This window comes from Megalobrama amblycephala, linkage group LG18 (genome assembly GCF_018812025.1).
Source record: "Megalobrama amblycephala isolate DHTTF-2021 linkage group LG18, ASM1881202v1, whole genome shotgun sequence".
In the NCBI taxonomy this organism is placed as follows: Eukaryota; Metazoa; Chordata; class Actinopteri; order Cypriniformes; family Xenocyprididae; genus Megalobrama; species Megalobrama amblycephala.
Genome location: NC_063061.1, coordinates 31,902,130 through 31,929,931, shown reverse-complemented (window position 1 = coordinate 31,929,931; position 27,802 = coordinate 31,902,130). Strand labels below are relative to the sequence as shown.

Here is a 27,802-nt window from a genome sequence, read left to right as displayed (position 1 = left end):
ACCAATCACATTTGGGCTGATTCTTGTTATTTGATCCTTCACATTCAAGGAAATCGAAACCAAAAGTAATTCCTTTTCTGATAAGACGCTATTTAAGATTGCTGTTACCAAAGCTTACAAGTTCAAATTGGTAAGTCCAGTAATGTCATTCTTATTTCATTTAACTTACTTTATATATTATATTACTTATTTAACTTACTTTCATAACGTTGCCATAGAAATGTCTTGACATTAGTTGTGTGGGTATGACTTTACTTGTGAGGTCGAAAATGTCCTCACTATTAAAAAATGACCTCACTAATACCGTGAAAACTGTTGAACACTGACTAGTGAGCCAGACCTCACTTGATAAAAATACTTCTTGATAAAAGATACTTTTCTTGTCCAAATCATGTTTCTATTTACATTGTATTTTACACGGGTTTATGTGAGGGTTTTGTTTCAGGGTTGGGTGAGAACAACTTCTTCTTTTATGGCGCATTCCCCTTATACGAGTTCCACCAATGACATAGAAAATATAATTTACCTGATATAAAAAACAAAAGAAATCTATGAGACACCCTCATTAATATAGTCAAACAAACGTTCACATGCCCGTGTGTTTCCGTGTGTGTATTTGGTGTATATTTACAAGGTAGTGCAAGGTATACTTGAGGCATTGGGCACAATTAATGAATAGATCATGTTTATTATATAATGTATTATATACATCTCTGTGAAATTTGAATATATACAGGTTTTAATTATATTGTCAACATTCATATCGAGGTCAACACTTATTCATTACCCATTTCCCCCAGTGTTGTAGCAACAGGCTTTTTGCGTTCTTCCCAGGAAACATGGGCGTAGATACGATCCGTCATCATGTTTTCTCCCCTGCTTAGCAGTGATGGGAAGTTCGGATCATTTTACCGACTCGGACTTTTGAGTCTCGTTCAGCAAAATGAACGAATCTTTTTTCGGTTCATTTCGTTCATTTTAGCAAAATGTAATTAAAACGTTACGTGTTACTTCCCCAACACATATACTACATATGCAAACGTTGATCACACTACAAACAATACAAAACTACAATGCTATAAGATTCAGAAATGATTAATTCATTCTTTACCTGGGTCTTCAGTTTATGATAAGCTGATTAAGCTCACCTCACCTCTTGTCTGACAAGTCTTCGGGTTTAAGTCATTCCTTAATGACGTGACAGGCAGTGCTAAACCAATGCATTCTGAGCCGGTAAGAGAATTGATTAGTTCGTTTCATGAGTCTTTCAGGTTTTTGAGTCGTTCCTTAATCACGTGACAGACCCATACCCTACGCTATTTCTGACATTTCTGTCACTGTTTTTGTTACTGTTTCTTGAGGATCTGTGGTGTGTTATTATTTTATAAATAAATAAAGCCCTGTTATAAATAAAATATTGATTAATTTATCTTTTTGTCTATCTTTAAATAAACACTAGGCTATATAATAATATAATAATCCAAGTTTACAATACAAAGTATTTATAGCCTATTGTTTATTTTTACAATTTTGAGTTTGCTGGTATAATTGCTTTTCCTAGGCAGACTTGACATATTGGTCTAATATATAAGAAGATTGCTCAAAAAGGACATAATGACATAAATTAAAAGCAAATAACATTTTGAATTTGAATTATTAATGTTAGTTTAAAACATTAAGGTTATGATAACTTCAGCTACAGTTGTAACCCAAACTGAAATAAAACTGGAGAGTTAAAGTTATTTACTTAGAAATATAATGTGCTTGGGTCACACAGCCTGACTGTATTGACTGCATTGGTTTAGCGTATGGGTCTGTCACGTGATTAAGGAATGACTCAAAAACCCGAAAGACTCACGAAAAGAACTAATCAATTCTCTTTCCGGCTCAGGCTGCATTGACTGAAACAGGTGAACTACTACTAGCAGTACAGAACCTATAGAATATTGCGCATGCGCGACTGAACGAATCACCCCCCGAGATGACTCGTTCTTCCCGAGTCACATTAAAGATTCGTTCAAAATGAACGAATCGTTCAAGAACGACACATCACTACTGCTTAGTGGTGAAGAGTACAATAGATGAGGTTACTGTTTACAAACAAATGCACAATGATGGCACTTCTGTATTCTTTTCACAACCCTAAAAATACCTGTGCAATATAGTCAACTATGGGCACTTTATTCAAATTATTTTGAAAATGAACTGTGGTGCATGTATCAGGTTTTAATGACTACACAAGTAAGTTTGAGTTTAGTTTGAGCAAACTTGTTTCAAAAAGGTATTTAGTGGTGTTCACCGCCATTATAACTTACATTACAATCAGCTGTGAGCAAAGTGACATATATCTGATGCAATAAAGTCACTGTTAATTATATAGTATATTTAAATAATTAGCACACTACACATAAGCAATTAATATTAAACTTAATTTACAACTATATTCAAGCTTCAGATTTTAAATTTTGATTTTAAATGGCTAAACTTAAATGTTTTCTGTTAACATTTAAATTATATTAATGCAATTGTATCAACTGAATTTATTTAATGGGGGGGTATGGGGGGAACAGTGGACTAAAGGTGCTATAGAGGATGTTTTGTTTTATACATTTTTGCAATATTACTTGAAACTGTCTTTACTAACTGATAAAAGACTATTTATTAGGTGCACTGACAGGAATAATATCAATATACATCATCTGTGCATGAGGTAGGGCCTTAAAAACATCAGCCAATCGTTTGTGTGATCATCCCTCTGGCTTGTCAATCACTGCCATGACGTTCCTTGTGCGAGACGTGCGCGGCTGCGCGCTCCAGTAACTTTCCACACTCCACAGGCGCCGCATGCAATGTTTTTGTCAGGAGTAATAACTGCAGATTATGAGTTACCTGCGGTGAATCCGACATAATGAATCCACTAACACGACGCAGCGAATGCCGGTGGTAAACACTTGTGTTCCAATACTCGTGCATGGGTTTTGGGAGGCGTTCCCTCGAAATGAGCTGTGAAGGAGGGGGGTTGTTCTTACGCATGCGCTCATTTCAAAAACTCAGTAACAGTCTTTGGTTTCTCAGTCATCGAAAACATCCTCTATAGAACCTTAAGCCGTTGGTTGCAATTTGCAACCTCACTGCTAGCTGCCGCTAAAACTTACACACTGATCCTTTAATACCACATTTTACAGATGTATTTAGCAATCAAACGTTTGGTATGGTAGCGCTTTTAGGCAAGTCACCTTTATTTATATAGCACTTTATCCAATACAGATTGTTAAAAGTAGCTTTACAGGGATAAACATGAAAATAACGATCCAATGATGCAAGCAGAATTTAGACTCCATTTGTAACACTGGGTGAACTTACAAACAAAGGGAGAGCTGGATCCAAACGGAATAAAGTTTAATAACAAAATAAACATAAGACCACAGAGACCAGAGAACTACTGAACAGATAACAGAATGAGCAGCACAGAACACAAAAAAACACAGGGGTTTAAATACACAGGGGCAAACAAGACACATACAGATACAATGAGAACAGAGAATTTATTACAACATAAAATTCCATACAAAACAAAAAATACAGAACGAGGATCATGACACCTCTGATTTAGAAGGCAAAATAATATTACATTAATGTACATAACTCTTTACTCCTAGAATTATATTCTATTGGGTTTCATATGTTATCTATGAGCAGATTTCACACTTAATTTTGCATTGTCTTGTTATGCGGGAGAGCATGGCAACACTGCATTACAGAATGAAATTGTTTATTAGAATTTATTATTTTTTTTGTTTTTCTTTTATGTCATTTATATTGTCAGTGTTTCTAATTTTTTTTTTTTTACTGATAATCACATTTAAATCACAGGAGAATGAGTGGCTATGAGGAGAGAGAGGAGGAGAATGTTGTTCACTACCAGAACCAGAGAGAAGCATCTCCAAAGCCCAGCCATATATCTATGAAGAGTGATGGATCCATGGGAGAACCCCATAACTTCAATGATGGATCCATGGGAGAACCCCATAACTTCAATGATGGATCCATGGGAGAACCTCATAACTTCAATGATGGATCCATAGGAGTACCCCATAACTTTAGTGATGAAACAATGAATTTTAACCTCAGGTGAGACAAAAACCAGTACTGGGGACAAGGGAAAGAATTATAACTTAAACATCAGTGATAAAGGGAGATCACCTTATTTATTGAGGTCAGTTTCTCAGTACCAGACCAAAGGAACATCAGACAGTGTTAAGTATCTAGCTGTGTGTCTATGAAGGGTGACAGTGACTTGAGTCTTTTGAATCCTTTCACCTAAATTGTTTGTTTTGTTCTCAGGGAACTATGGTCACAGTTGTTCCCTTTCAAGTGAATTCCATGCTGCATCTAACATTGATGTTACGGGGAATGAATACCCACTGCACTATACTGACAAATCCCTGTCCTAATGTGAATCTTTTCAGGTGACCTTGGTATATAGTTCAGGTCCAGGCTATAAATCCTTATAACGGTGATGATCAAAGCAAAACAAAGGTGTCTCTCTGTAGCCACCAGTGCTGATATGGAGCGATGGCACAGGCTGTCTCTTTGGTGGCCCGGAGAGACAGGTCTGTGGCCCAGCGCGGCTGTCATTAGCAGTGGTGGAAAGAGTACTGAAAAACTGTACTTAAATAAAAGTATTGCTACTTAAGAAGTTATTTATTTGAGTACAAGTAGAAGTACTGAAAAATAATTACTCAAGTAAGAGTAAACAATTAGTTTGCTGAAAAACTATTCAAGTTAATATGTTACAAAGTACTATTTTTCTTTACTTTATTATTTTTCTATTTTTACCCAACATGAGGTGATGTGAACGTTATGGAGCTCTAAACACTGAAACACACATTATACACTGATGTATAATGTGTTTCATTCATACTGGAAGCCAGAGGGTTATAATTTATCTTATAAACTGTCACGTTTGATGCTATGCTAAGCAAACATAGCTATCCCTGTTAACAGGAGCAATTGTTTTATAACTAATTTACAAAAAAATTAAGTCCATGTAAGAATGTTTTTTTAAGAAGGGAAAAAGCAAAGAAGGGTACTGAGAGGTTTGATCAAAGAAATAAGGGATTAAAACAGATAATAAGAAAAAAAAATTGGGGTACAAGTTAAAGCTGCAGTCCGTAAGTTTTGCCTCTTTGTCGCCATCTCTGTTTGAAACTTGCAATTGTTTTACCATTTTACGGGGGTAGTGCATCGGCATGGCTCCTCAGCGCAGATAAATCTAATGTTTTAAGGAGCAGAGAAGTATGTGTAGGCTGTCAGTCACCACACCAGAGTGGATACTGTACTTCAGAATAACAGATACTACGTCTTGGAAGTACGACCAAAATAATACGTTTCATCTGAAAATGTCATCTGAACAAGTAACATTTGTTCTGACCGACTGAAAAAAATTTTCTACAATCAATCTAATGGTGATTAAATGTAATTTAATCACTCTCTGGCTCTGAAGGATCTGAGCAATTTATAGATTATCATGACAGAATATGCCAATTAATGACTTTAAGATAGTTAACTCCACATCAGCTACATAAATTCATCAACTAACCGTTCAGAAATGTCCTGTTGCATTCTACATGTTGTCACTTCTTGTTGAGTCTCTCCATTATTGTTTGACTCTGGTTTGAACATAAAAGTTGGAACAGTTTCTGACATTTTCAGTGAGTCTGCATGAGGTAACATTAAAGGTCCCGTTTTTCGTGTTTTTTTGAAGCTTTGATTGTGTTTATAGTGTGCAATATAACATGTGTTCATGTTTTGCGTGTAAAAAAACACAGTATTTTTCACATAATTTACTTATCTGTATACCGCTGTTTCCACTGTCATAAAAACGGGCTGATGACTTCCTTGTTCTATGAAGTCCCTCCTTCAGAAATACGTAACGAGTTCTGATTGTGCCAGCGGTTCCTGTGTTGTGATTCGACAGCAGCTCTTAGCGCACCGTTCCCGGAAAGGTCACGCCTCTTACCATAACGTGGAGATGCACGCGCTCAGTGTTATTGTAAACATGTCTTTAGTTTTACCCTATCAATTTGAGCTGGAATCACACCCGGTGATTGGACTGCGGGATGAAAATAACAGCGTTTCTGTTTTCAAAAAACTGTTTTAGTGACGTCATTAAAGAAGGAAGTAGAGGGATGTAGTCCAAACTGGGCGTTCGATGTAGGCGACTTCTGTTAAATAAAATATCTCGCTTGGCATTGAACTTTGAGCTTTAAAATTTTACAGATTTTATTTATACTCTAACAACAACATTACACACTAACTAAAGTTTGAAACATGGGATCACGAAGAACGGGACCTTTAAAGGTGCTGTAGAATGTGTTTTCAAAAGATGTAATATAAGTCTAAGGTGTCCCCTGAATGTGTCTGTGAAGTTTCAGCTCAAAATACCCCATAGATTTTTTTTTATTCATTTTTTTCATTTTGGGGCATCATTAAATATGCGCTGATTCAGGCTGCGGCCCCTTTAAATTCTCGTGCTCCCCGCCCCCGAGCTCGTGACTGCCTTAAACAGCATAAACAAAGTTCACACAGCTAATATAACCTTCAAAATGGATCTTTACAAAGTGTTTGTCATGCAGCATGTCTAATCGCGCAAGTATGGTATTTATTTGGATGCTTACATTTGATTCTGAATGAGTTTGATAGTGCTCCGTGGCTAAAGCTAACATTACACACTGTTGAAGAGATTTATAAAGAATGAAGTTGTGTTTATGAATTATACAAACTGCAAGTGTTTAAAAAATGAAAATAACGACAGTCTTGTCTCCGTGAATACAGTAAGAAACGATGGTAACTTTAACCACATTTAACAGTACATTAGCAACATGCTAATGAAACATTTAGAAAGACAATTTACAAATATCACTAAAAATATCATGGATCATGTCAGTTATTATCGCTCCATCTGCCATTTTTCACTATTGTCCTTGCTTGCTTACCTAGTCTGATGATTCAGCTGTGCACAGATCCAGACGTTAATACTGCCTTGTCTAATGCCTTGAACATGGGCTGGCCTATACAAATATTGGGGGCGTACATATTAATGATCCCGATTGTTACGTAACAGTCTGTGTTATGTTGAGATTCGCCTGTTCTTCGGAGGTCTTTTAAACAAATGAGATTTATATAAGAAGGAGGAAACAATGGTGTTTGAGACTCACTGTATGTCATTTCAATGTACTGAACACTTGTTATTCAAATATGCCAAGGTAAATTCAATTTTTAATTCTAGGGCACTTTTAATTGGAGCTCCTGAAACTCCGCCCTCTTCTTGAGAGTAGCAGCTCATTTGCATTTAAAGGGACACAGTCACAAACAGCGTTTTTGCTCACCCTCAAAAAGTGACAAATTAACATGCTATTAAAAAAATTATCTTTAGGGTATTTTGAGCTAAAACTTCACATACACACTCTGGGGACATCAGAGACTTATTTTACATCTTGTAAAAGTGGCATTAAAATTACCCCTTTAATGTTAACAACATCAAAATTGCATGACTGTGTATTAGTGTTATCTAATTAGCATTATCTACCCAATAAATCATTAAAATGTCTTTCCTGTCCAGCAGAAAAAAGCAATCTCTGAATCCATTTTAAACCCATTCAAAACTCACAGTTCACGCCACATTTCAAAAGCCCTGCAGATATTTTTATTCTTGTTTTCGCATGGACCTGGTCGCATTCCTTTTTTTGCTGTAAGCCACTCCGCAGTCCGAAGTCTTTTTGCGAACGACACTGATTGAATGTCAAAGTGTAGTTTGAACGCCCCGCCCCCATCTGAACTGGATGTTTTGATTGGTTTTGCACTCGGGTCAGACCTGTCAGTTATTGACTGAAGTGCAGTGCTCCACCACAGTATAATGATTTGATCTGAGAGGGCAAGGAAGGGAGTGAAGCATCCATAGTAGGAGACGTTCAAAGTGATCAAAGTCATCATGCATCATGGGCTGATGTTGTGCCAATCAGGATTGGAATAGTTTCACACATTACACTGAGGCTTTCCTCATAGCATTGACCTCAGACTCAGCATGGAGTTCCCTCAAAAGAGAACTGATACTAGACCAGCAGTTATGGGCAGGTTACTCTGTAAAAAAAAAAAAAAAAACTCCTAAAAGCAATCAGAAGCAGGCAGGCCTTGCCCAGCTTTACACATGCTCTGCCTATGCTTGCGCCTGTAAATAATTTTTATTTTATTTTATTTGTTCTTGTTGTTTTTAGTCTCCCGCAACCCGCACACACACAAGTGTCTAACCACCCGAACGTGCACTCGCCCATCAAATTTGTCACATGGAGCACCTCTGTTCCTGCAGGAGCAAAGGTCGCTAGAATATAAGAGCTCATTAGTGGGTCATAATTTTTATGAACACACGCTTCACAGTTGAAACAAACATGATGAGATGTAATTTGAAGAATAAAGCTCATTCTTGCTTATCTAGGATAGTTTCTGCATAAAGAAGTTTGTTTTTTAATGGTTTTACTTCATGGCTTTACTAGAAGATCTTGCTTTCATTTATTCTTTGTGTTGTTGTTCTTGTGTCTGCTTTGTGAATAGAGATGATCAGCCTGGAGACCTTCAGGAGAATTCTCACCAAACAGTAATTAATGAACTAGACAAAGTAAAAGATCTACATAAAACCAGCATGAAGAACAAGTATGAGAGCTTATTTGAGGGAATCAAACTTAAAGAGAATCAAACCCTCCTGAACAGGATCTATACACAGCTCTACATCATAGAGGGAGAGAGAGAAGGAGTGAATGAAGAACATGAGGTTTTACAGATGGAGAAAACACCCACAACAAAGAACTCACATAACACTCAAATCTTCTGCAATGACATTTTTAACTCCTTACCTGAGCCAGGATGTGGTGAGAAAGACAAAATAAAAGTTGTTCTTACTAAAGGCATCGCAGGAATTGGAAAAACCGTCTCTGTGCAGAAGTTTGTTTTGGACTGGGCTGAGGGAAAAGCCAATCAGGATATAGATTTCATGTTTGTGCTTCCATTTCGAGATCTCAACTTGATTGGAGATCATCAGTACAGTCTTCACAGACTTCTACTGGACTTTCATTCTGAACTTAAAGATCTGGACTCAAAGATTTATGAGGAGTGTAAAGTTGTGTTCATCTTTGATGGTCTGGATGAAAGCAGAATGACACTGATGTTTAAAGACAGTGGGAAAGTTTCTGATGTGACTGAGACTTCATCAGTGAGTGTATTGATGTCGAACCTCATGAAAGGAGAACTGCTTCCTTCTGCTCTCATCTGGATCACCACCAGACCAGCAGCAGCCAATCAGATCCCCTCCAAATACATCAACCGTCTGACAGAAATTCAGGGATTCAATGAGCTTCAGAAGGAGGAGTATTTCAGGAAGAGAATCAGTGACGAGCATCAAGCCAGCAGAATCATCTCACACATCAGAAGAGCAAGAAGCCTCCACATCATGTGCCATATTCCTGTCTTCTGCTGGATCTCAGCCACTGTGCTTCAAAAGCTCCTGAAAGAAGATCAGAGAAAAGAAATCCCTAAAACTCTGACTGAAATGTACATTCACTTCCTCCTGATTCAGATCAACAAGAAGAATGAGAAGTATGAAGAGAGAGATCCAGAGAAACGCCTGCAGTCCAACAGAGAAGTGATTGTAAAACTTGCTGAACTGGCTTTAAAACAACTGATGAAGGGCAATGTCATGTTCTATGAGGAAGACCTGAGAGAGAGTGGCATAGACGTCACTGATGCCTCAGTGTATTCTGGGATTTGCACTGAGATCTTTAAGGAGGAATCTGCGATTCATCAGAGGAAAGTCTACTGCTTCATACATCTGAGCATTCAGGAGTTTCTCGCTGCATTCTATGTGTTTTACTGCCATCTGACAAAGAACATGGAGCCATTGCAGTTGTTTCTGAAAGATAAACATGAGAAGTACAGCTCTATGAAAAACATGTCTGCACTACTATCATCAGCAGTCGATAAAACCCTTCAGACTGAAAATGGACATCTGGATCTTTTTCTGCGGTTCCTGCTGGGTGTCTCACTGGAGTCCAGTCAGAAACTCTTACAGGATCTACTGACACACACAGAGAACAGCACAGAGAGCATCAGAGAAACCACACAGTACATTAAAGATGAACTTAAAGGAAGTTACGGTCTATCGGCTGACAGATCCATTAATCTGTTCCTCTGTCTGCTGGAAGTGAATGATCAGACTCTGTACAGGGAGATTCAGGAATTTGTGAAATCAGACAAACACTCAGAGAAGAAACTCTCTCCTGCTCACTGCTCAGCAATTGCCTACATGCTTCAGATGTTAGAAGAGGTGCTGGATGAGTTTGACCTCATGAAATACAACACATCTGATGAGGGTAGATGGAGACTGATACCAGCTGTGATGAACTGCAGAAAAGCCCTGTGAGTATTCATTCATAGCATCACAAAATAAACATTTGTATGTAGTTAAGATTCAAACTAATTTATCTATGGAACCATAACACAATTTTTATTCATAGAACACAAATGTGGAAATTATTGTATACTTTTTTTTTATATATATATGGGTATTGAAAAAGAAAGGATATAAATAGTTGAAGCCTCACTAAAGAGTAGGCAGTAGAAGCACAGTCGTGTGGAAACTGTTTATAATCTCATGGTCAGAATTCAAAGCACACAATTTTATATCCAAAACAAAGTTTTTTTTTGTTTTTTTGTTTTTTGTTTTATATATTTTATTTAGAGTTTTGAAGTTATATTAACAAACACAAAGGTATAAAACAATAACCAACATGAGACAACAAGGACACACATTTTCACACAATAAAGGGGGAAAAGAAAAAAAGAAAAAAATATATATCTGGATTGCCTCAGTCAGCAAATGTATACAAAATAATTATTGAGAAAAAAACATAATTGACAATATTCACAGTTGTTTTTGTAGATCAGTTATATCACCAAAGGAGAAGAGAATTAAAACTGATACAAAATCAAAAAAAAAATAAAAAAATAAAAATAAATAAATAAATAAATAGAAGGGGATGATTACAGAGTATATTATTTTTAAACTTCCAAAAGTCTCAAGAGAGGTCCCCATGTGGCTTCAAATCTTTTTTGTGAGCCAAGCTCACCAAAACGTAACTGTTCCATTTGGATAATATAAAGCATCTCATTTAACCATCTTTGAAAACAAGGAGCTTGTGAAGTTTTCCAATTGAGGAGTATTACCTTTTTGGCTGCGATTAAGCCTACCATTAGAGCGTGCTGATGAGTATGAGGGATAGTATCCATAACATTAGAATAGCCGAAAATAGCCAGATTGTGGTCAGGCTGAATGTTAATTCTGTATGCGCTTGAAAACAATTAAAAAATGTTAGACCAGAAATCATACAGAGTAAGGCAAAACCAAAATAAATGTGCCAATGTCCCCTCCGCCATCTTGCACCAATCACACTGAGCAGAAATGGAAGGAAATATTTTATTCAGTCTTGTTTTGGAGTAATGAATGCGATGCATAACTTTAAACTGGATTAATTTATATCTCGAATTAACAGAACAGCTCTTTATTCTCGACAGGCCTTCTTCCCAGATCTCATCAGACACGTCATCGTTCACGTCAGTAGACCAGGCTATTTTAAGGTGTTTGGTGCACATAGGTGTTGTAAAAGCATGAACAAAACGAGATACCAAATGTCTAGTTTCAGGATTAGAAGATAAAAGTTCATAAATAATATGGTTTTCAGGTTTATTTATAAAGTGTGGAATATTTTTCTTAACATAATTTCTAATTTGCAAATAACAGAAGAAGTGAGACTGTGGGAGTACAAATGTATTTTTAAGTTGCAAAAAGGACGCAAATTGATCTTCTATATAGAGATCTCCTATACAGCATAAACCTTTTTTTCTCCATCCTGAGAAAGCTCCATCAATCCGAGAAGGCTCAAACAAAGGATTGCATGATATTGGTGTATTGATTGAGACTTTTGGTAGTTTATAACATTTTTTGATCTGATTCAAAATCTTCAAAGAATTTCTCAACACAAAATTACTACTGCCTAATTTGCAGATGGATTTAAACTCTGTAAAAAGTAAAGTTGGGAGAGAAGACTCTGGCACTGACATAGCCTCTGCACGAACCCATAGAGGTAGCATATCATCCAGAATACCCATTTGCCACAAAGTGAGAGCCCTGGCATTTGCTGCCTAGTAATAATGCTTAAAATTGGGAAGCCCGAGGCCTCCACAATCAGTAGTGTTTTACAGTTCCATACAAATGAAAGAATAACTGAATCAAGTTGCTTAAAAAAGGTTGCAGGCAAATAAATAGGGAGATTTTGAAAAAGATATAGAAACTTAGGAAGAGTAACCATCTTTATCACATTTACACGGCCAATTAGTGATAAAGGGAGCAATTTCCAGCTTTCAATGCTTAGTTTTATTAATCATATCTAAAAAATTTAATTTAAACAACTGTTTAGGGTTCTTTGGAATTTTTAGACCGAGATATGTAAAGTGATCATCCACTATTTTAAATGGTATACTGCTCAAAAAGGTATCACTTAAGTTATTTGTTAGGGGCATAAATTCACTTTTACTCCAATTTATTGAGTATCCTGAAAGTTTACTAAAAGTGTCTATGTAATCTAAAATTTTTGGGACAGAAACCACAGGATCTGTCAGACACAGTAAAAGATCATCTGTATATAAACTTATCAGACTTTCAGCATTGCCCAATGAAATACCATGGATATGTGGATGGGTTCTAATTCCTACAGCTAATGGCTCGAGTGCAATGTTAAAAAGTAGAGGTGATAGAGAATCACCTTGTCGTAAACCCCGGTTCAGTTCAAAAGAACTGGATCTAATACCATTGGTCAAAACAGATGAGGACGGATGGAAGTAAACAATTTTGATCCAGTTGATAAACTTGTCACCAAATCCAAACTGTTTCAAAACCTCAAACATATATGGCCACTCAATCTGATCGAAGGATTTTTGGGCGTCTAGTGAAATAATGGCTGCAGAATTGTTAGCTAACTTACGATCTGCATATAAAATATTAAGAAGTAGGCGGACATTACAGAATGAAAACCTTCCTGGAATAAACCCAGTTTGGTCAGGATGGATAATCGTTGAGATGTGTTGTGCTAATCTGGAAGCCAATATTTTAGTCAAAATTTAAGAGGGCAATGGGTCTATAATTGGCTGGATCTGTCTCAGGTTTTCCTTTTTTTAGAACTACACAAATATTTGCTTCATACAAAGAATCAGGAAGTTTTTTCCCTTTAATTGAATCCTGTAGCATTCTCAGCATATAAGGGGCCAGCCTCTTACTAAAAGCTTTAAAAAATTCACAGCCAAACCCATCCGGGCCGGCAGCTTTCCCAGATGGAAAAGCATGAATTGCCTTTAATAAATCCTCAATTGAGAGTTCTAGGTCAGACCTAGAGGATTCACTAAGTTTTGGAAGACTTAATTTAGAAAAAAAAACTATCAATTTTAGAAGTATATAATTCAGAATAAAATTCCCTGAAACATTAATTTATCTCATTGGGATTAGTTATTAAAACGCCTGTTTTTGATTTAATCATGTGAATTGCCTTCTTAGCTTGTTCTCCCCTCAGTTGCCTTGCAAGCAACCTTCCAGGTTTATCCCCTAACTCAAAATTCTTCTGCTTGAGTTTGAGGAGAAGGTTACCTATCTGGCCATTTAGGATAGAATTATACTCATACTTTAATTTTAAGATTTTATTATAATCAGACTTTGAGAGTGACACTCTATATGCAGCACTGGCAATGTTTCCTCTATTTTCCTAAGTCTACTATTTAAAGCCCGCTTTTTAGATGACTCAAATGATATGATATGGCCTCGGATTACGACTTTAAAAGTATCCCACAAAATTGAATCTGAAACCTCTCCATTGTCATTAGTCGTAAAAAAACTCATCCATTTGTCCAGTTAAATATGAAATAAAAGTTGAATCTTTGATTAGCATTGGGTTGAAATGCCACGAGTAATTTCATTTTGGCAAAACACTTTCAATTTGGAACGTAACTGGGCTATGATCAGATATTAATATATTATGATATTTAGTATTACTAATATTGGAAACCAATTCGGATGTAACCAAAAAGTAGTCAATTCTAGTGTATGATTTGTGAACATGAGAGTAAAAGGAATAATCCCTATCTGTCGGATGCTGAAGCCTCCAAATGTCGACCATATTTCTAGATTTGATTAGATTGCTAAGTGTTTGTATGGAGGTAATTGTAGGTGGACATTGAAATGAGGCAGTCCAGAAAAAAAAAAAAAAAAAAAAAAATTCACATAAGACAGAAACATGTAGAACTCTTTAGAACTTAGAACTTCAACCCACCCCCTCCCACATCTGGCTTCCCCAAAATGAAGCACTTTGTCCCCTATTCGACCCGAGAACACTACTCGCATGTGAGTAGTAGGAGGATCCATCACGTCACTTCGATCGCGGCAATCCCGCTCGACTCCACTTCCAAGTTACAAACATTTCAGTCTAGAATTATTGACAATAATGCCGTCCATAAAGATACAGTTTGTAAACACTCTTAATGAAAACAAAAACTATAACGTGTCAACAGTCAGTATAAAGTATTTTAAGAGTGATACCAGTGTTGCGCATATGTCTCTACTCCTGTCTCAGCCTGGTCTCCACCAATTTTGCAGCCTCTACAGGGTCAGTGAAGGTCTTGAACTGTCCGTTGTGCTGAACACGGAGACGCGCAGGAAAGCGAAGACTGTGTGTCACCTTTAGCTCTCTCAGCTCGCGCATCACGTCACTGAACGCCCTTCGCTGTTCCATAATTTCTGCAGTGTAGTCCGGAAAGATATAAACCTTGTGTCCGTTGTATTCCAGGGTACGATCACGGCGAAGTCGAAGAATTAATTCCTTTTCCTGAAAGAAATGCACTCGTGCAATAATGATGCAGGGCCTCTCCCCATCTGATGGCTTGAGCGCACGGTGAGCACGGTCAATGACCAGCAGTCCTTGAAAATGAGTCTCCCCCAGTAGTTTTGGAATTAACGCTGCAACAAACTCGGTCGGTCTCCCTTTCTCCTCTCCCTCAGGGATACCAATTATTTTTATATTGTTGCGTCAAGATCGCCCTTCTAAGTCGCTGACCTTCGCTCTAAGAACTTTATTGGTCTTCTGCAAATCAGTCAAAGTCGCTTCGAGAGAGCATAAATGGCCTTTGTGGTCTCGTGTTTGACCCTCAACAGTCTCCACTCTTTCCGCAAAATCCCGTACCGATGTCTGTAGAGACCTAAAGTCTTCCTCGAACTTGTCAAATCTTTCATTTATGGTTGAAAGAATCCTGTTTGATATCTTTTCCCACATTAACGGTGTATCATCGTCGGCAGAAGCTTGACTAACGGCGGGATTAGCTTCGTCACAACTAGCCAACAGCCGAGGTCCAGAATTTTATGAGGTTTTTGCTGATTTTTAAGGCATTTTCGTGCATCAAGGTGTTGATCAATTGAGAGATATAACTAAATAGAAGTTCACAACAAAGTATATGAAATAAAAAATAAAGACGGCGTCTTGTTTCACTAATTTAAAAACTTGGCGTGGAGGAGCTCGATGAAACACGTCTACTCCATGCACACCTCAACAGCGCCCCCCAAAACAAAGTTTTACTTAGTACAGTGTTTCCCAAAACTGTTTCTGGAGTCAAACCAATGTCATTTGAGTTTAATGGCAGCAGTGATGAAGAGTCTCCAGCTGTGCTTCATCACATACTTTCAGCTCACCTGACTCTAACTCACATGCTTTTGTTAGGGTTTTCACACATCTAATGAATGAATCAATTATGAAGTGTTTTTAGAGAGCTTCATGTCATACAGTGTATTAGCTTTGGCAGTGGTTTTTCAATCCTGGCCCTGGACTGCACTGCACATTTTGTATGTCTGTCTTATCTGACACACTCAGTTAAGTTCCCTGACCTGAAGATCTGAATCAGGTGTTTTAAAAAGAGGCCAAACTTAAGTTTGTGCTTCAAAATATCCACGATTTATAATAATGTAAAGTGGAAATGTTATTTTGGGGTCTATGCCCCCAAAATGGGACTGACAATTAAGAAGTTACATAAGGAAGACATTCTGTACAATGAGGCTTCTCAATTAGAAGGCTGTACAATATTGAGGCTGTGTCCTTCCTATATCAGTCCTTCTGAGGACTAAAGACTTGTGTAGCATTAAACACTAGAACAGGGCTGGGCAACTCTGGCCCTCAAGATCTACTGTCATGCTGTGTATAGTTCAGGGATGCTCAATCCTGTTTCTGGAGATCTATATCCCTGCAAAGTTCAGCTCCAACCCTGATCAAACACAACTAAAGCTAAAAATTAAGATCTTCAGGAGCACTTGAAAATTATAGACAAATGCATTTGATCAGGGTTGAATCTGAACTCAGCAGATCGGTAGATCTTCAGAAACAGGATTGGGTACACCTGGGCTATACCAGTGGTTCTCAACCTGCAGACCGTCAGAAATGTAAATGTAGCCCACAATATACCAATCACATTTAAATAATAAATCCCAGTTTTACAATTTATTTTTGTTTTTAAATGAAATGAAAATAGATTAAATGAATATAAGTTTGAACTATAATGTTTTTTGTCATATAAAATCATTTTGGTGATCATATATTATTTTCAAACATGCGCAGACCTACTATATACTGAGTACTCGTTTTCTATGACATACTGTATATCAGGGGGTTGTGTAACATGAGTATATTGAACAAGAAATTTTCACTTTGATATGAATAAGTGACACTGCCAGCCATTTTAACACACTGTGAAACAAAAACAAATTTTTTATAGTATTTGTTGATTTTTGAGTGTGCCGTATCTGCCACCAGAAAAGACCACCTCTTCTGTGTGTGCAACATCTAGGCATAATAATAATATTATCTGATAATACCGTAACATTAAATCTGATTGGTTTTCATTGGAGACGTCATATGTAAATGATATGCAGCCCGTGACACTTGCACTTGGACCATAGTCTGGCCCACTGAGAAAAAATTTACCCTATACCCTTAAATAGGGCACTATTTGAGGGTAAAGCCATTTGTAGTGGTGTCCAAAAACATAGTGGACATTACCGAGTGCACTCATTCATTCAAAATAACGAGTGTACAACCAATGTACACTCAAAGGCGAGATAATACCCATAATGCACTGCGCCACGTGTAGAATGAATTCCATTGTCTGACTAGAGGATGGCGCCCTCAGCTAAATCATCAATCCACTTCCCAATGTGGTTATAACGTAATATCATACAGATATAAATTCACTTTTACTTGATTATTAAATTGTTTAATTAAGGGTCCATGCATGAAATCTGTTCTATTTTCTGTTCATAATTTTATATTTATATTTTCTGTTAAATATTTATATTTATATTTTTTGTTCATAAGTTTATATTTACACTTATGGAGTTATGGAGGGGTGGGACATTTCCTGAACACACGCTAAGCAGTGCCAATCACAACACATTGGGCCAGCTAAACTCAGCCTTTTTTCATGGCCACTCCTCAAGCCCCAGTTGGCCTGCTATTCTGTGGACCAAAAACCTTGGCCAGTGGCCCCAAGAAGGCTTGGTCAAGCCCCAGAAGTGACAGTGGAAACGATACTGGCCCTTGCATGCACTAACATGCTTGCTTGTGGCTCAACAATGGAAATTCGGCTAATTAGACTGTGCATTAAGGGTGCATGGCTGTGTCGTAAATGTTTCCTCCCCCACACAGCATAAAAAATACTTTTAAATTAAATTGTGGAAAAATACTTTATATTATATAATAATACTTTATATTATTGTTTTTCTATTAATGCAATATAGTAAATGACAGTTGTCTGTGGTATCCCAGTGGTAATGTGATAAATTTACAACAGAAAATGTAATACCTTTATATCCAAAGTCATTTTTTCTTGCATTATGAAATGAAATTGGGTGAGGACAGTGCCGATTCATTTTCCACTAATTCTTTTTGTGATTTGGAATATGCGAAGGATTGTGAGTTAGTGGAGGAAGTGAAGGATACCACTTGATGTGGATGCAGCCTTAGAATTGAGAAGCAACCAAAATATGCAGTGCTGTGGGCCCCCAGGACTGTTGAAAGACATGGTCATGTGCAGAATATAGAAAACATTTTTAACATCCATCTCCTCTTTGCACTGTTATCTTCTTTAATAGACTTGTTGGATGTGGTCTCTCTGATCAGTGCTGTGAAAGTTTGTCTTCAGCTCTACAATCATCAAGTACCTATTTGAGAGAGCTGGACCTGAGTAACAATGACATCCAGGATTCAGGAGTGAGGCTGCTCTCCGTTGGACTGATGAGTTCACATTGTCAACTGAACAAACTGAGGTTTAACCTTCACATTCACGATTAGACATGGACAATCTATGAGCAATCAATGTATTACTGGCTGATAACTGGGAATATTCAATTATTATTGTGTCAGTAATGGAGAGTTATTTTGTTATATTTTAACTGTTCTGGTGTATTTGCATTCTCACTACTTATAGATTATCTTATTTGTCAGGTGGTTTCAAAATATATATAGTATAATGTGAGACCTGTCATGTAGCAAATCTATTCAGTGTGGAAAACACTATCCTTTATAAATCAAATATAAATTGTTATTGCTTGGTTGCTATAGATACAAGGGTTCCAATACAATAGTATTGGTGGCTTATTGATAGTACAAGGTTTACTTAACATGGAAAGTATGTAAATGGTAAATGACAGTCAGATGTCAATTAATTTTGAAATTTTAATTACTGAATCCTTTGTTTTGTTCAGACTGGCAGGTTGTCGATTGACTACTCAGTGCTGTGAAAGTTTGTCTTCAGCTCTAGAATCGTCTAACTCACCTCTGAGAGAGTTGGACCTGAGTAACAATGACCTGCAGGATTCTGGAGTGAATCTGCTCTCTACTGGACTGAAGAGTTCAAACTGTCAACTAAACATACTGAGGTGTGACTTTCACATATTCACTATATACTCGTCTGTGTATGAACAGATGTTTTGTAGTAATCAAATTTCATTTTAAATTAGCATCATCTGATAGCTGTGAAGATTTTTAATAGTGTTTTTGTAACAAATACAAATTTGTGAGATGAGTAAAGAACCCTAGTGACTGAGCAGGTAGCTAAAAAAGAAGGCAGTGAACCAAACTGGGTATGGGACTCGCAGCACGGTAGACAGGAAGAGACAGACTTGAGGTAGGATTGCTGACAGAGAGTCGGAGATCCCTGGGACCGGAGGGATGCTGTCACTGGAACCAAATGAGCTGGAGAAAGGGAGCAGTCACACAGAGCAAAATACAAAAAATAACACAAACAATAGGTAAATGTAAGTTAAGAGCAGACAAAGTGAAATCAAGGCAAGTGGAACAGCCTAGGGCAGCATTTCTCAAAGTGTGGGGCACGCCCCACTGGTGGGGAATAGAGACATGACAAGTGAATCGTGACAAACGGGAGGAAATTTGGTCACTTTTGTGCCCATCTCTATTACCTTTGAGCGGTACGGTCCCACATAGCCTATGGGATTTTTATTTCTGTGCCCCTGAGAGTACGGTCCCACATACAGGATTTAGAATGTCCAGAGTTCAGAGACGTCACTTAACTGCAAGATTCAAACTATGCTTTCACGTTTTGCTGGCGCTGAGCCAGAGACTGACGCGCGCTCCACTTCTCATATATCACAACTATGCAGTGTTTTCAATAACATAATGTTTATTTTAAGTTTCAGACATAAGTGCTAGTAAAATCCATAAACATAAATATAGACATAAAATCCATAAGTACTAGAAAAACAATAAATATAGAGCTTGTAAAATACACACTGATGTCTATGGAAGCAGCATTAACAATCAATTCAAATTAGGGCTGTCAAATGATTAAAATTTTTAATCAAATTAATCAGAATTTTCAGTGGATTAATCAGGATTAATCACTATTTGCAATTACACCTGAATCCTAACCATTTTTTTTTTCTGAAATGCATACCAAAAGATAAATAACATAAATAACAGTTAATTTAGTCTTAGTCTTAGTCTTGTGCCAAATGTCCTTGTTAGTTTTAGTCATATTTAGTCATTCACATATCTTTTTTTGTTAGTTTCTTGATAACAGACCGCTGCTAACTATAACAGAGCGTTGCCATGAACACACAGGATTCTAACCGTAGAGACGGAGCGCACTATTTTCTTTAGCGGAAGCAATACAATCGTTTTTAAATCAATAAACTCCTTTTTAAATCATAATTTTGTGTCAAATTATTGATTTATTTGGTAGGTAGCAATGTAATAAGCGGGATCCGAACTCGTTCTGAATATTTTAAAGGTGTAACAGCTGATGAAAAAGCAGAGACGATTGTAGATGAAAATTAAGAGAGATTTTATCTTAGTTTTCATTTTATGCAAAACATTTTCGTCTCGTCTTTTTTCGTCAAATTCATGTTAATTTAGTCTTAGTGAGCGTTTTTGGACAGTGGTGCAGTCTTGCCATCGTCTCGTTTTAGTCATGAAAAAAAAGGTCGTTGACGAACATATTTCATCTTGTCTGACGAAATTAACACATTGATATTTGACTTGGTTTAATTCATTCCAGAAAATAATCAAAGCAATGTTATTTGATAAGTTACAGACTGATTTACCTGCATGGGTAGGATTTACCATACAAGCTTGAACAGCTCCAGTGAAATTGAAACTCCTTGTTACAAATCTTGCAAATAACCTTGTACTTGTTAACTGTACCATCATCATTCTTTTTATATTTGAATCCGTCAATAGGCCCACTTTGCTCACCTTGCTCCATCTCGCCTCTAGCTCCCAACCACTTCCCTGACTTTCCTGACCTGAATAATCTGTCATACTGCGCATGCGTGAAATGCGTAAAAAAAATTGACGTAATTAACAACAAACAACTAATTAACGTCGTTAACGCGCTATTTTTGACAGCCCTAATTCAAATATAATTTGCCGAGGTGTTTTATTCATATCAGATACATATAGTGTAACTATAAAGTTTACTCTATTTTTCTCCCAGATCACCGGCTACTTACTTACATGTATTTCAGGAGAAATTGATGAATTCACATGCTGTAAATCCGACTGACAGGACTTTGAACACTGCACAAACTAAGATGGCGGCACCCATCTCGCGTTATAAATCAAGATCATTTATAAAGGTTTTTAAACAACAAAACACACTCACTTACACATATTTGAGAATCGGAATATCAGATAGTTTATGACATGGTAAGCAAGCTTGTGAATATTTTTAATAAAAATGAGAAACGAAATAAAAGCCATATATCTGTCATACAGTGTTGGGGCCATTCACACAGAACATGTCTTTGCATCTAAAAACGTGAGAAGCAGTGCTCAGGAATGATTTTAAAAAAAAGTGCAGGGTAGAACGTGAGGGTCTTGAGACGTGCTTTTAAGACGTAATGCAATAATGACAATAATGGAAATAATAGAAAGAGGCAAATAGCAGAATTGATAGATACCAGTTTTGACATGGAAAAAAGGAAAATAAGATAATAATGAGCAGTGCCTCTGCCATGTTACAGTCAAATAAAACATTTGTCTTGCCAACTTGCTACTGTAAACAGAAGCTCACAACGCTTGCCCTGCCTCCGAGTTCTTCTGATTGGTCCACTGTTTTGGAACTGACATTGATGAGCGGCGCTACTTGTAAAAGTTTAAATTTTTTTAACTTGACATGGCGTCTTAAAAATGCGGCGCTCATGTGCGAGGCGCTGCAAAAGAAGCGAGACTCAAGCGTAAAGGTCATGCACGTCTATCAAGCGCGTGTTCACATAGAAAAACAATGGTAAAGTAACGAATTGGAATAGAAAAACGCGTTCTGTGTGAACGGCCCCTTATTGTGGCTGCGGTGTGTGACGTGAAAAGTAGGGGAAACGTTCTAAAAAGTTTGCATTAAAAAAACTCTGAATATCTTAATTTAAACTCATGCATGAAAGGGTTCATTACTAATTCAATTGAATTATTATTTTTATTTACTTTTGAACAAAGTCTTTTCATACAAAATGATAATATAATTGCACTTTTTTTTATTTGAACATTTCTAATGCTGCTATTTGAGGTTGTTTTTAAAATGTGATGTTAATAAAATAAATTGTAATAAATTTTAACAGATAAACTAAAAGCCTACTTTATTACCATTTTGTTGGGGCGATTGGGGACATGTGGGGCTCGTGGGGAATGGCAGAAAAAGTTTGAGAAACACTGGCCTAGGGTGACAAAAATAAAAACTAGGTATACTGGGCAAAGCACTAGACCAACTGAGAAAGCACATGGCAAACCAAGGCCATGTGCTTGCAGACATGACAAACAAAACAAACCTGGGAGATGGAATTAGGATTGTACAAACATTACATTTCAATTTTTTGTGAACAACCTTAGTTGTCAAAAATGTAAAATTCTCATTGATTCAGATTAAAAGACCAGAATATATTGTTGTGTATACATCTTTTAAAATTTTTCCCTAAATGTTAATCTTCTGTAGCATGTTCTTTTCTAGCTAGTAATGGGTTTATTATCTTAAAATCACACTGTTAAGGTCCTCCTTAGGTCAGGATTATTAGGTTATAATAGCATGAGCTTGACCAATTTGTTTTTATGATTGACATACATTTTCTCCCTCTGACAAGACAAATTTATTTTTAATTTTTTCAACAAACCTGCTCAGTTGAAAATCCACAACACTAAAGAACATGGGTAGGCAACTCTGGCCCTCGGGATCTACTTTTCTGTAGTGCTTGGCTCCAACAATAATCAAACACAACTAAACAAGCTAATCAAGGTCTTCAGGATTACCAGAATGCTAGGAGCATGTAAGTTTTATCAGGGTTAGAGTTAAACTCTACAAAAAAGTGGATCTTGAGAGCCAGAGTTGCCCAGCCCTGCTGTAGAATATACAGTGTTTTTAATTGTTTTCAAAGATCTGTGTGAATAGGGATCATTTTGAAAACATTTTTGTCATCTGTGTGCGAATAACGCAAACTTTTTTTTTTTTTTCATTTTTATTACATTGTTCAGGTAAACATATCTATTATCTCATCTTTCTGACATTGGTGTTGATTAGTTCCTCCTTTGTTTTTGTCTAGACTGGCCATCTGTAATCTCACTGCTCAGTGCTGTGAAAGTTTGTCTTCAGTTCTACAATTATTAAACTCTCATCTGAGAGAGCTGGACCTGAGTAACAATGCCTTGATGGATTCAGGAGTGAAGCTGCTCTCTTTTGGACTGAAGATTTTGCATTGTCATCTGAACACACTTGGGTAATTAAGGACGCAGATAAATATTTAATCTGATCAAATTAAATATGTAACTTGCTCTTGATTTCTTGAGAGCTTGTAACGTCACATCAGTAGATAGTTGCTTTATTTTCTGTAGTCTTTCACTGAAAACTTTTGGTCTTGGTTTTTAATAAATTATTATTAAATTATAAATTATAAAATTATTTTTACTCTGGGATGACACAGTACATGAATGAGGTGCAAAAATTTCACCATAACGTCTCTAAACACAAAATGAGGACTTGAACAGCTGGAGGGTATTGTGTGTGATGAAGACATAACAGTGAATTTGAATAGTAATGCCAATCAGAAGATAATTAGAGATTAGCCCTCAGAGATCCATCATAGCAGAATTGCAACTTTTGTATTAAGGTTATTAAATAATGCCTTATTATCAAAAGAAAAAGAAAAAAAAAAGGTGGGAATATTGAACACATTAACTTCCATAGCTTGTTAAAGTAATATTAAAAGGTGCCAAATAGCTGATGAATGAGGAATACATTAACCCTTTAGAACCTTCAGCTAAAATATTTTGGGATTTTTTTCAGAAAACAATTGGCTTTCAATAAATTACAATTCTTGACAATTTATATGTATAGCAAGGTTGTAAATAGAATTTAAATAGACAAAAAAACAAACAAAAAAAAAAAAAACAGGAATACATTTTCTGATTTTTATTTAAACTTGAAACTCCAACTATATTACATATCTTCCAGTATTTTTGTGACACTGGGTTGCACAGTTTTCATTTAGGTGACCTTTTTTTATACACGCACACATAAACATATGCACATATACATATGCTCATACATTTACACGCACGGATACGTTATAAAAATGCATAGAACACATGCGAAAGAGTCTCACTCATCCTCCTCCCAAGTCTCATCAAATATCATCCTAATTGCCCCTTGTGCTGTGCATTCATTCTTCGTCATGTTTTTGTTTGTTTCTTTTATTAATTATGCGATCCAAATCTCCCAAAACTGCACTCCATATCTCTCCATTAAAATCCTCCTTTCACTTGCTCTCCCTGAAAGCAGCTGCCATTTGCTGACAGAAAGCACAAAATCATGTTCCTGCTTCCAGTCAGTGATCTCACCATCATATTCATGCAGAATGTCCAATCTAGGCCAATATCTGGTCACGATGATTCTCAAATCTGTGAGTTAAAAGAAAATATAATCTGTGAGCATGCTCATATCAACTATTGTATTAACATTAATATAATCTCCACTCTTAAATAAAAACATGATTTTTGTGATCTCATGCATGTACATATCATTGCACATCACGTGAAGAAAATGTTGTATAGGCATTTTATATTTTAAAGTATAAACAGTACCAGTCAAAAGATTGGACACATTACTATTTTTAATGTTTTTGGAAGAAGTCTTATGCTTATCAACCCTGCATTTATTTGATTGAAAATACAGAAAACACAATTGTGAGATATTATTACAATTTAAAATAATGGTTTTCAATTTTAATATACTTCAAATATAATTTATTTCTGTGATGCAAAGGTGAATTTTCATCATGTTAACAAAAGCTTAATTGATGTGAAACTAGGCTATTTTACAGTAAACACCTCATAATCTGTCAAAAACAGTCCAAAGAAATCTTGCCTAACCTTTCATATTATTCAGAAACAATTGACATCTCTCTTTTCAAACAGATTATATAAACAGAATATTTACCTTACATTATTTAAAACCTGGCATTGTAACATTTCTTTAGTCATGTCTCATGTTTGTGTGATAAGTATTCACTAAGTTACAGTTCATTTTTTAACAAATATCAGAATGAACTTTTATTGAGATAGAGGCGGTAGATCATGCATCTTTATTTTGCAAAAAGCACATTTTGTTCTTACTGTGAGTACACTCAAATAAAAGTAGACATTCTGTAGTTTCAATTGATGTATTACATTTATCTGCTTGACAAAAATGAAAGCGTATTTAACTAGATTTTTCTGCTATGTGAGGAAAATCCAGCAACCCCAGAGTGTTGCAGAGTGCAGTAGAGGCTGTAATTATGCAGAACAATTAGGCTTATTAACAAAACATGCATACACACAAATAGTTTGGGCATGTTGCAGTGATAACAGCAATCTGACTGCAGCCCATATTTGAAACAGATAGAATGAGTGATGCACATTCAGAGGACAGTCTTAAAACTGAAACCAGAGAAATAGTGGAGTAATTATATCAAACACTATTTCCTTGCCCTTATATTCAAATTGAGTTTGGAAACAGTTGAACTGTTTTTATTCTGTTTGATTTCAGTAAAACATAGTGATAAGTGATTAACAAACTAATGTCATGTAAGTCCTTATTGCTGTGTGTGTTTGTAGATTGTCTGGCTGTATGGTGACAGAAGAAGGCTGTGGTTATCTGTCTTCAGCTCTGAGTTCAAACCCCTCACACCTGAGAGAGCTGGATCTGAGCTACAATTACCCAGGGGATTCAGGAGTCAAGCTGCTCACTGATAAACTCAACCATCCAAAATACCGACTAGAAAAACTCAAGTATGTGTGTGTGTGTGTGTGTGTGTGTGTGTGTGTTTACTGATAGCATCATACATGCAAAACGTGACACTTTGTGTTTTACAGTGTGGATCATGGAGGAGAATTCAGGATTACAGCAGGACTACCCAAATGTATGTCTACAATTACACACACTTGCACCTTTAGTGACTGTTGTTGTTGTGTTATAATGTTTCTCTCTTTTTTGTGTTCAGATGCCTGTAATCTCACACTGGATCCAAACACAGTAAACAATGAACTTGTTCTTTTTGATGAGAACAAAAAGGTGATATGTTTGGAAGAGTATCAGTCATATCCTGACCATCCAGAGAGATTTGATGAGTGTCCTCAGGTTCTGTGTAGAGAGGGTCTGTCTGGACGCTGTTACTGGGAGGCTGAATGGAGAGGAGAGGTTGATGTATCAGTGACATATAAAGGAATCAACAGGAAAGGCTGGAGTGACTGTCAGTTTGGACTCAATGAGTACTCCTGGAGTCTGAACTGCTCTGATAACAGATTCACTGTCTGGCACGATAAAAAGTCAACTGACATACGTGTCCCATCAGGCTGCATTAAAAGAGTTGGAGTGTATGTGGATATGTCAGCCGGTACTCTGTCCTTCTACAGCGTCTCCGACACACACACACTCACACACTTACACACATTCACCTCCCCATTTACTGAGTCTCTCTATGCTGGATTTTGGGTTTATCGTCGCAACTCCTCAGTGTCTCTGAGTTTGAAAAGCTTGTAAGCAAAAGCAGAGATGTTGCACATAAATAAATTAAATACTTTATACTTAATACTTTATACTAAATACTTTATATTTTTAACACACAAAAACTCACACAAGTTGGGTTTCTGTGTTTTATGGGGACTTTTCTATAGACATGATTTTTTATATTGTACAAACTATATATTTTATCCCCTAACCCTAAACACAACCCTCTCAGATGTCTTTTATTGTATTAAAACAAAACTTAACTTAGTATGATTTATAAGATGTTTTTCTCATGGGGACTAAGGTGTCATAACAAAATCAAACATTTCTAACCTTTTGGGGACATTTTATCCCCACAACGTATGGGGAATAACTGAAACGCACATATAAACTGAATAAATATATAATAATTCCACATACACACTAGCTACAATTGTACATGTATCTAGAATTTGTAACATTTCAATGTAACATTCTGATGCAGTGCTCTTAATCGTATGTGTAAATATGAGAATGTTAAAGTACTGAGCAGAACCAAAAATTATGAATATATCGTACCACTCCTCAGGTCCTTGCACTGGCTTCCAGTTACATTTAGAATTGATTTTAAGCACTGTTACTTAAGGTTATGATGGAATTTTTTAATTAATCATAACTAACATTTCTTTTTCCTGGCAGGAATAACATTTATATGCTTTTGAAACCTAAATGTCTTCAGACCTTGCATGGGACTAAGTCAGTGTGTGTCTGAATCATGTCTAAAAATAAGAAAAGTGACACTTAGGGACAGCTAGACAACTATCTAAATATAATAGCCCCATGATATTGAGTAATAACGAACTAATAAACACATGATTTGGGCAGATCTTGCTTTACCTAGTAACATGAGGGTTTGACATAATGAAGAACCAGTCATATTGTAGAATGCTTTACCATGTTCCGATCCTATATAAACTGTTGTGTTCTTGCTGGTGGGATTCTCTTTGATTGATACGATGTCCTACGGCCGTGAATAAAGCTTATTCTAAGGCATTGTCTGGAGTCTATTGGGTTATTGCTGCGCAGCAAGTTAGGGAGCACTAGGTTTAAAAGGGTCAAGACGTTGACTGATATATTATTGGGTGTCGATTAG

General features: G+C 36.5%; 1 protein-coding gene across 1 annotated transcript; it reads left to right on the top strand.

Moving 5' to 3' along the window:
- LOC125252396 (NACHT, LRR and PYD domains-containing protein 3-like) lies at positions 1-27,702 on the top strand. Its single transcript, XM_048165654.1, has 9 exons — positions 1-130; positions 3,874-4,131; positions 8,611-10,467; positions 18,281-18,454; positions 18,893-19,066; positions 23,231-23,404; positions 25,779-25,952; positions 26,037-26,083; positions 26,165-27,702. Exons 2-9 carry the CDS (start codon positions 3,878-3,880, stop codon positions 26,701-26,703), a joined length of 3,393 nt encoding a protein of 1,130 aa, XP_048021611.1. The 5' UTR covers positions 1-130; positions 3,874-3,877; the 3' UTR covers positions 26,704-27,702.
- The last annotated feature ends 100 nt before the right edge of the window (positions 27,703-27,802 follow it).

Excerpts from the sequence above, each read along its gene's own strand:
- LOC125252396 (XM_048165654.1), top strand. The coding sequence starts at position 3,878 with ATGAGTGGCTATGAGGAGAGAGAGGAGGAGAATGTTGTTCACTACCAG. Across the intron at positions 10,468-18,280 it reads ATGAACTGCAGAAAAGCCCT|ACTTGTTGGATGTGGTCTCT; the intron begins GTGAGTATTCAT and ends CTTCTTTAATAG. Across the intron at positions 26,084-26,164 it reads TACAGCAGGACTACCCAAAT|ATGCCTGTAATCTCACACTG; the intron begins GTATGTCTACAA and ends TTTTGTGTTCAG.